Here is a 10485-nt window from a genome sequence, read left to right on the forward strand (position 1 = left end):
GGAGTCGTGTCTGACACATAGGTGATACTCAACACACGGCTGATGCCTGAATTAATAAATAAACGAAGGCAGTGGCATGAAACAGAATAAGAAGGCATGGCTTTCAGAGCCTCGTTAGCTCGGATGAACTGAACTTGCGAGCGACTGACTCCTTCCGTGAGGGTGGCAACGTTTATAACTCCTGTGAGCAGAGTTGCCAGTTACCAAGAAAGAAAATGTAGACAACAGAAAGGAAGGAGCACCTTCCGAAAGCAAACGCTTCTGTTTGGGAATGCGGACCGAGCTAGCCACACTGTCCGGCAGCAGGTCAGAAAATGAATGTCCCAAGTTCGAAGGAGATAAGGGTCTGAGATAAGAATTAGACGTGAGCATCAAAGAGAGAGTTGAAACAAACAGAAGCGGTGAACTGTCCAAGGCAGAGCAACCGCAGGAAGATAGCCCCGGTGGTCCTCAGAGAATTTTTTAAATTGTTACTAATAAAAAATAGTTTTCTACTTGAAAAAATTAAATGGAAGTAAAATCGACTGAAGGATAGTTTAAAACAAATTGGGATAGGTTGGCACAGTTTAAGAAAGGCAGCGCAGAGAGACGGGCTAAATGGGGAAGGGGCATTAAAGAGGACACGGGTTGGGATGAGCCCTGGGTGTTATTCGTAGGAGATGAATTGCTAGAATCTACTCCTGACATCATTATTGCCCTGGATGCTAACCAACCCGGATGTAAGTTTTAAAATTTTTAAAAATTGGAGCACCTGGGCGGCTCAGTCCGTTGGGCGTCCGACTTCAGCGCAGGTCATGATCTCATGGATTGTGAGTTCGAGCCCCGTGTCGGGCTCTGTGCTGACAGCTCAGAGGCTAGAGCCTGCTTCCGATTCTGTGTCTCCCTCTCTCTCTCGGCCCCTCCCCACTCATCCTCTGTCTCTCTCTCTCTCTCTCTCTCTCTCTCCTTCACAAATAAACATTAAAAACTTTTTTAATGTTTTAAGAATTAAAGAAGAATAAAGGTGGAGCTTTAGGGAAGAAAAGGACAACCGGGGTGTTTCTCTTGGCGATGTTTATGACGGGAACGGACAAAGCCAAGGCAGAGGTTTCGAGCGCCCTGTTTTCCTGGGGAAATCGCTCACTCATGAAGAAATCGTGCACCCCCACGGTGCTTGTAATGATCAGTTAGTCACTCACTCAACAACCAGTCACGGTTGACTCCAGAAACCCAGAGATAAGGTGATGGGGTCCCCTGAGCCCACGGAGTGCACCGTCTGTTGCAAGGACATTATAGGACAACATGGGAAGTACAATGGCAGAGGTGAGTTGCTGGTGTGATGAGAACAAAATAGTGCCAGGAGGGGTCAGAGTGGGGACCCCCCGAGTGCATCTTCAAAAGATGGATAGGAATCAGGGACCAGAGAGGGGCAAGATGGTGGGCTAGGGCATTCCAGTCTCCAGGGGCAGCAGGAGCAGAAGCATGAAACAGGAAGGAAGGAGCCCAAGGTAGGAACACAGACCTTTCCTGACCTTCTCTGGCCGGAAGCCCTGTCCCGCACACAGCCCGCTGTATCCTCACGGAGGGCCGCGCCTCAAACCCAACCTGTCCGCATTCCAGCCGCTACCCAAACCGAAGCAGGTCACCTATCCACCCACTTCCCCTCCATGTCACTAACGTGGTTATATCATCGTGCTCCTGCTTTTTAATAAAATTACACTCCCCCACTCTGTACAGCCCTTTAAATTACCTTTTAGACTTTGCTCAGCGCTGGCAGCGAGTACAAAGCAAAGCCCACGATCTGACAGCCTCGTGGGGTTTCCTTTCTCTACCACCTGCAGGATTTCACTTAACCTCTCTGGATGTCCCTCCCGCACCTTAAAGTGGGGATGCAGATAGCATGCGCCCAAGTAACTGGCATAGTTTTGTAATTTCTTAGAATCTCATTAAGTAATCATGTAAAAGTGCTTTATAAGGACAGGTAAATGTTATAGACGCCTAAAGATATATAATAAGCATGAAGATATATATGCTCTATCGGGAGATATTTGTGTTAGATATAGTTAGAATCAGTAATATCAGCAGCTTTCATAGAATTCATACATCTTTGAAACCTGGCATGCAGGGCTGTGTTTAGATCCCTGGGAATAAAATACCCTGCTCTACTTACCATCCAAATGCAGGTGTTTATTGAGCATTACTAAGTGCCCAGCACTGTGGGCGGATACAAGAAGATAGAAAACAAACTCCAAGTCCGTGGAGCATTGGGAAGACATATGTTTGAAAATAAAAAGTTAACTAAGATAAATGCTAGAGATCTGAGCACAGAAAAAGCTCAGTTCAAATCCCCGTTCAATATACAAGCAAGGTCAATTGCTAAATTTCACTAAGACTCATTTCTCTATAACATAGAGATGACAATAGTACCTATATCATCAGATAGATATTGCAAAGATAACATGAGATTAAGCATTTAAAGCACTTAGTATCATGCTATGCACAGAGTTCTTAGTAGACAGCACTTGCAGGCTGAATTAGGCACCCAAAAAATAGGGAGGGTGCCAATTGGAATAGGAAAAGAAATAGCCAGGAAAAGAAAAGGATGACTCAGAAGATCCTAAAATCTATGCATGGAGGGTGAATAGGAAGGGAGGAATGGCCTGAGAAAGCCCCAGGGTTCTCTACGCAGGGAAGCAAAGAGATTGGACTTGGAACCCACATGTACAATTGGGAATGCAAAATGGTGCCGCTGCAGTGGAAAATGGGATGAAGCTTCCTCAAAAAATTACAACTAGAATCACCAGCAACCCCACTCTTGGGCATACATTGAAAAGACCTGAAGTCAGGATCTCGAAGAGATTCTAGCACCACCGGTCCGGGGCGGCATGTTCACGAGAGCCAAGATGTGCCAACAGCCTACGTGTCCATCGACAAGTGAACAAGGCAGAGAGTGGCACAGACATACAAAGGGACCCTAGTCAGCCTCTGCAAAGACGGTGATTCTGCGGTATTTCACAGAAGGATGCACCTGGACAACATTTGGCTAAGTGAAGTAAGCCAGTCACAGAAAGACGCGGGGTACCCAACAGGCAAGTTCACAGAATCAAAGGCCGGAATGGTGGTGCCAGGGGCAGGGGGAAGGGAAATGGGAGTTGAGCTGTCAAGGACAAGTTCCAAGTTTCAGTCAAGCAAGGTGAACACGCTCTGGAGCTGTGCCCCACAATATCACCTCTATTGATGACAAACGGTTGTTAACAACATTGTACACTTCAATTTTTAAGGTGGGTAGATATTCATGGTAAGTGTTCTTACCACAATACAGTAAAAACTTCATTTTTTTATTTACTTATTTATCTAGTGGGGGGAAGGGAGAGAGAGAGAGAGAGAGAGAGAGAGAGAGAGGGAGGGAGAGAATCCCAAGCAGGCTCTGTGCTGTCAGCACAGAGCCCAACGCAGGGCTCGAACTCACCAATATCGAGATCATGACCTAAGCTGAAATCAAGAGTCGGATGCTTAGTGACTGAGCCACCCAGGCGATCTCACAATAAAATAAAAATTTTAAAGAGACAGCCATAGACAGAGACCGACCAGCTGCCCTGGAGGTGAAGGGTCACGCGAGGGAGCAGGACTGAGTGTGGGTTCCATCTGCCCAGACACTGCCTCGGCTCACAGACCGTTCCGGAACAGAAGCTATCCATTTCTGCTCCAGTCAGAGCTGCCATGCTTGGCCTTTGGCAGCGTCAGGCTCCAGCAGCGTCTTGGCCACTGGGTGAGCCTAGAGCCTGCAGTAGTGAGGGGGCGAAGGGGCGAGCCCAGCAGGGGGAAGAGGGGCCAAGAGGAGGCCGCCTCTTCTGGACACGGGGGACCCAGGAGCCGTGGGCTGCAGGGCTCACTCCTACAGTTCTTGACCAACCGTGAGCCTCAGATTTATATGCTAGGACAGGAAATGCCTGATTTTCTGGTGTACGGGCTCAGGCCTCCCCTCTCTCACATTAGCTGCCAGATGAAATCCCATATTTATTCAAAAAAATTCTTAGACGGGGCGGCTGGGTGGCTCAGTTGGTTAAATTCAGGTCCTGATCTCATGGTTCCTGGGCTGAAGCCCACGTCTACATCATTAACACATTGTGATTCTCTCTCTCCTCCTCTCTCACTCATGTGTGTGCACACACTCTCTCTCTCTCTCTCAAAATAAACTTTTTTTAAGTTTATTTATTTACCCTGAGGGGCAAGTAGGGGCAGAGAGAGAGGAAGAGAGAGAATCCCAAGCCGGCTCCATACTCATCAACACAGGGCCCAGTCTCACGAACCCTGAGATCATTACCTCAGCGGAAACCAAGAGTCCGACTCAACCAACTGAGTCATCTAGGTGCCCATGAAAATAAGTACACTTTTTTTAAAAAGCTACTTGTGGGGGGCCTGAGTGGCTCAGTCGGTTAAGCTTCCAACTTTGGTTCAGGTCATGATCTCACAGTTCGTGGGTTCGAGCGCCGTGTCAGGCTCTGTGCTGACAGCTAGCTCAGAGCCTGGAGCCTGCGTCAGATCCTGTGTCTCCCTCTCTTTCTCTCTGTCCATCCCCTGCTCCTGCGCTCTCTCTCTCTCTCTCAAAAATAAATAAAAACATTAAAAAAAATAATTTTTAAAAACTCTGCCTGGATGAGACCACAGTGTTTCATAGGAACAGGGGGCCAAGCTATTGGAGAAGAAATAGAAATTGCCGTATGAGTTAGAAATCTGATAGAAAGTCAGCAGATTGGATTCCTTCTCTTCACATTAAAAAAAAAAAAAAAACTAGTTATAAAGAGTTTGAAAATAGTCTTCAGAGGAGGAATAATGAGAGTTATTTTTACAACACAATTCGGGGAGTCACATTTCTTTCAGGCAGGTCTGTCACCCTTCACAGAGAAGAAGGGCTGGGGGAGGAGGGCGCATCTCGTGAACCTCGAGAAGATTCTGGGGGAGTTTGGCCCGCGAAATTCCACTCAGTTTGCCTCAGAATTTCCCTCGTGTAAATGCCTCCGAGGGGTCTCCCCAGTCCCCCAAGGAAACTCTTGGGAGACTGTTGTGGGCTGATTTGTATCCCCACAAATGTGTACGTTGAAGCTCTATCTCCAAGTCCCTCATAATGGAGTGCATTGGGGGACAGGGTGAGTAAGGCAAAATGAGGTGGTTAGGTGGGCCCTAATCCCAGAGCACCGTGTCCTCAGAAGAGGAAGTTAGGGGAACCTGGGGGGCTCAGTCGGCAAAGTGTCTGACTTCGGTACAGGTCCTGACCTCGCGGTTCATGAGTTCGAGCCCCGTGTCAGCTGTCCGCGCAGAGCCCGCTTCCGATGCTCTGTCTCCCTCTCTCCATCCCTCCCCACCTCAAAAATGAGTATTTTTAATAAATAAGAAGAGGAGGAGATGAGGACACAGATTTGTACAGAAGGAAGACCCCGTGAGGACACGGAGAGAGGGTGGCCGTCGGCAAGCCACGGAGAGAGGCCTTGGTGGAAAACCACCCTTGTGCAGCCCTGCTCTGGGATTTCTAGCCCCCAGAGCTGCGGGGAAAGAAAGTTCTGTTGCCACAGAGGAAAAGCCCTTTGCCCGTCGCAGAGGAGAGAGAGTCCCAGGCGTCTCCAGGCTCTCCAGGGAGCCCGCGAGAAGCCCTTGCCTTTCAGCTCCCAAGGCTGCCAACTGTCACACCTCCCCCTGGTGTCCCGTGGGCGTCCCTCGGGGCTGAGGCAGAGGCCAGCCTTCCCCACCTGCAAATGTCAAGGCCGACTCCCAACCAGACGCCGCCAAATCGCGCTCCCAGGCACGGTCCAGGCCACATGGCACCCCCACTCTGTGACCTGGCACTGGGGGACAGGGGCGGGGGCGGGGGTCCCACGCTCCTTCTCATAGAAGCCGACGTGCCACAGAGTGACAGCAGGCATCCCAGGGAACCCCGACATCACGGGGGGGCTTTGACACCCACGCCACTCCCCGCGCTAAGGAGCCGTCACTCACCATGCAAGATCTCTAGGGCTGGAATTTTCCGTTAAGCCAGAGAAGGCTCCCAGGGGGTATGATAATCATCAGTCCTTTTCTGTGCGGAGACGGGCAAAGTGCCTCGTTTTGCCACTGAGCCTGGCCGCACAGAGGCCTGAGGACCCCCCCGTCTCTCACTCTGGCAGCCCACTGCCCTCACAAGCCCCATCAGTACTCAAATCCTGCTCTGCCCACCCTGGTCAACGTCCCGGAGGCCCGGCGTCCGGGTGGCTCAGTCGGCCGAACCTCAGACTCTTTAATTTCAGCTCAGGTCATGATCTCCGGGTTCAGGAGTTCGAGCCCCGCGTTGGGCTCTGTGCTGACGGCTCAAAGCCTGGAGCCTGCTTCCAATTCTGTGTCTCCCTCTCTCTCTGCCCCTCCCTTGCTCATACTCTGTCTCTCTGTCTTTCTTAAACATAAATAAACATTTTTTAAAAATCCCAGGGAGCATTCTAGATGGCCGGATCATCTCTTGATTCAGCTTTTGTTTCTGAGGTGTGCCTTACATGACAGCCTGCCCCGTGGGACCATCGGATCCCCCTCCGGACTGACTGTCAGGCTCTGCCTACCTGGCATCTGCCTTCTAACTGGTGCGTGTCCAGCCTCCAGTGAGCGTGTCCCCCAGCCCGGGGTCCCCAGCCGCAGCGCCGTGGACAGGCAGGGCCACACCATTCTTGTTGTGGGGCCAGCCGTCCTGCGCACTGACGAACAGCTGGCAGCCACCTGCCTTCCCCCACTGGATTCCAGGAGCACCCTCTTCTCCAGAGGGGACGACCCAAAATGTCTCCAGAGGTGGCCAAAGGTCCCCAAGGTCTTTCACCTCAACTGTCCAGTCAAATCACCTGGAAGCGCTTTTTTAAAAAAAAAACACCCGTGCTTGCACTCCACTGCACTGTCTAAGGACAGTGACTTGATATCACTATATATTTATTTATTTATAGAAAGAGAGAGTGAGCAGGGGAGGGACAGAGAGAGATGAGAGGGAGAACCCCAAGCAGGCTCTGAGCACTCAGCGCAGAGCCTAACACGGGGCTCGAACCCACAAACTGTGAGATGATGACCTGAACTGAAATCAAGAGTCGACGCTTAACTGATGGAGCCATCCTGGTGCCCTGATATCAATATATTTTAAGTGCAACCAGGGTAGAGAAGCACTTGGTCCCTCAGATCAGAATCGCCGTTCCAGATATAAACCGAATGGTTTTAAAACAGCAAACAGCTCCTCACTGGATGGAGAAAGCATCAGACTCCTTGAGCCCAGTACAAACTCCCCAGTTCGGGCCCTCCTGACCTCCCAGCCTTCACATCGGCCGACATCCTCCCGTCCTCGGTGCCTCTCCCATGCCAGCATCTGACTCCACACATCTGTGTTTGTGTCTGCCTAAAAAGTCACTCACCTCCCCATCCTCCTGGCAAAGAAAACTAACTTCCTTCCTGTACCTCAACTCAGCTACAACCCCCTTCATGACACGTGTCCTGATCCCCTTGCCCCGGGCAGAACTGAATCCCTCACACTGTGTCGGATACATACATACACACGCACCTCTCTCCAGGTAGAGAGATATAGACACGCATCTCTGACAAAGTCTACCATGCTCTTGAGAATGCTTCTCTCCTTATTTACGCATCTGGCTTTCTCTGTGAGACTCTGAGATCCGGGAGGAAGGGGCCCAGTCTTAATCCCCATGGTGTCCCGCCCGGGCACCTGGCCCAGGGCCTCGCACCTAAGGGCACGATTATGTGTGTGTGTTGAAGGAAAGAATGATACGGGCAAAAGACCCCATGCTCCACCCACACCTCCTCCTATTTCTGTTTCTTCACTCCCTTCGCAAGCAAAGCCAATGCCAGAGGCCACTCCAGAAAGCACGGCATCTCACTGCAGGCTTCCCACATGGCAGCAAGAGTCAATCCCATGGCGGATCCCACAGACCGCAGCAACTGGGACTCTCTGGGCTGGGGCTCTGGCCATCACAGAGGGGACAAGCCAACATAGAGCAGGAGCCCACGGGTGTCGCAGCCATGGGAAGCAGTCCCCTGTGCGTCACACACGCACACTTAGCACATGCTGTTCCCTCTGCCTGGAACACCTTTCCTTGTCTTTCTCTCTTTCTAGAACTCCCATTTATCCTCTGGTTCTCAGTTCCACATCCCCCAGGACTTAGGTCAGACCTCCCCACAGCCTCCACTCTGCCCCAAGCTCACAGCTCGTATCACATATTTTTCCTGGTTCCTCCACCAAATGGCAAGGCACCTCTCTGACCATCAGTTCCTTCTCGGCAAATGGTGACAACAACATCTGTGTTGCGGACCGGATGGGATCATGCATGTAAGCCCCCTCTATGGGGACACGCCGTCCTTCATAAATATTCATTGGATATCTCACTGAATATTCACTGAGTGGTGAATGACACTACACCCATGTCCACATTCTTTTGGTCTGGGTCTTTCTCCCGTAGGCTGGGCAACTCGTTCAGCTGGCCCATCGTTGAGGACTCCCCGCAGGGCTCTCGAAACTGGCCCTAAGGAGCTCTGTGACCTGACTGAGGACCTCAGGACACGCAGATAGACAGGGTCCCTTCCACAAGGCCAAGGGACACAGCAGTACTGGAGACATGGGCGGAGTCTGTGGGACAGAGAAAGAAGTCGCTCTGCTCCAGGGGGGCGGGGATGGACCTTCACGGAGGAGGGATGGACAGTTGGCCGGTGAGAAGGGGAGAAAGGGCTTTCCCAGTGGAGGAGCCTGCTGTCTGAAAGGGCACAGGGTTCCTGGAAAGGTAGGGAGGTCACTGAGGTGAGACCCCACTGAGGACTGTGGCCGCTTTGCTTGTTTCCCTGGAGGGCAGGTGCAGAAGGCGGAAGGCAACTGGAGGTAGAGAGAGGTGGGTCAGAGCAGGGTCCCCAGAGGCCGGGCTGAGCAGATTGGACTTTATCTTGTGTACAGGGGAAGCCAGCGGAGGTTTTTGGGCTGAGGAGATCAGTGTTGATTTAGGAAAGAAAATCAGTGTGTTCATGAAGCATAGTCTGGAGGTAGACAGGCTGGGGGTCAGGGTAGACAGGGCACTGAAAACCAAGAGACCAGCGGGAAGGCCAGCTAAAGAGGAAAATCTACCAGGTGACAGTCATGATGGAAAAGAGTGTCCGAGATTCAGAAAACAGAACGTCTCCGGACAACTACTCTCTGGAAGAAGAAGGCAGTCCTGGGAAAATCCTGGAAGATGATTTATGGCTTTCAGATACCAGGCTTAGGGGCTTCTGACGCTTTAAGAAACTGGTCTGTGCTGTAGGCTCTAAGGATTCTTTCTGAAAGAGACAACGCTCCACCTCTCTGTTTCACAGATGATCCTCACACCTCCAATTCCTGGGATATGCACACACTTCCGGAAGCAGGTGGACCACGAGTGACCAGCTGTGCCCGGGCCGTCCAGGTTTTAGTGTTGAAAGTCCTGGTCAAATCAGGACAGTTGGTCCCTGACTACACCCATCTGCTGAGTCCCAAAGGCTCAAGGCAGAGTTCCTATTGTCACAAAGCATTCAGCTAATTCTACTCAACGAGATAAGCCTAAGAAGGCACTGTGAACAATGGCTGTAGAGCGGATGAAGGGTGGGCAAGTGACCGGGACCTCATCTTCCGTCCATCTCTTCTGACACTGGTGATCTCAAACACCAAGAACAAAATGAGCCAGTTTGACCCCAACACATCACCCCACAAGGTCCATGCCACGTCCCAAGTCTCCACAGGACAGATCCCCTGTGCCTGGCCACTTGGTCTGAGAAAGCCTTTGCAGAGGAAGGGAAAAGGTTCCGACTTTTCCTGCCAGCAGACAGACGGAAGATGCACAAATACACATACTTGGAAGAGGAACCTAGGGGCGCTGGGAGTGGGTTCCTTTACCAGACAAATCACACCAGTTTTGTGGTCAGTGTGTACACACTCAACACCCACACTCTTTAAAATACTGCAATTTGGGATCCAAAAGAAAAATGGCACAAATGTTAATGCAACATCTGGGAACCTCAGGACAATATCTGGATTCTGTCTCAAATCTGACACAGCCTCGGCTGAACTGCCTTCTGGCGCCCTTCTCTCCAGAGTAACAGGTTGTTGGCTAGCCTGCCACGGACCATCGCCCCTGGCTTCGGATTCTCCGCTACAGACAGGTTACCTGAAAACCTAATCATAATCATTACAGTCTTTCAAACACAAGCTTGCACACACACACACACACACACACACACACACACACACACACACACACAAGGAATAGTCATTTAATATCATCAAGCAGCACTAACGCACCACAGGGATGCCCTCCCCTCCCGGCCACACGCTCCGAGCCTCCCCAGCAGCCCCGCGCTCACTTCCCAGAGTTGGGACCCCGCGCACCCCCGCAGGGCCCAGGGCCCCGGACCACGCTCACCTTCTGGAGAAATGCCATCCTCGGCCTGTACTGTTGGCCTTGGTGTCGGATCGTCATCGCGGACCCCGGCTGGATT

General features: G+C 51.3%; 1 protein-coding gene across 2 annotated transcripts in view; it reads right to left on the bottom strand.

The window, feature by feature from the left end:
- Positions 1-10479, bottom strand: part of RGS9 (regulator of G protein signaling 9) — a 71006-nt gene extending 60527 nt beyond the window's left edge. For both annotated transcript variants that reach the window (XM_029928923.1, XM_029928922.1), the window contains exon 1: positions 10410-10479. In XM_029928923.1, the coding sequence (XP_029784783.1) occupies positions 10410-10466 (57 nt within the window). In that variant the 5' untranslated portion in view covers positions 10467-10479. The remainder of the gene's footprint in view (positions 1-10409) is intronic.
- Between the last annotated feature and the right edge of the window lie 6 nt (positions 10480-10485).

Source organism: Suricata suricatta, chromosome 17 (genome assembly GCF_006229205.1).
Source record: "Suricata suricatta isolate VVHF042 chromosome 17, meerkat_22Aug2017_6uvM2_HiC, whole genome shotgun sequence".
NCBI lineage: Eukaryota > Metazoa > Chordata > Mammalia > Carnivora > Herpestidae > Suricata > Suricata suricatta.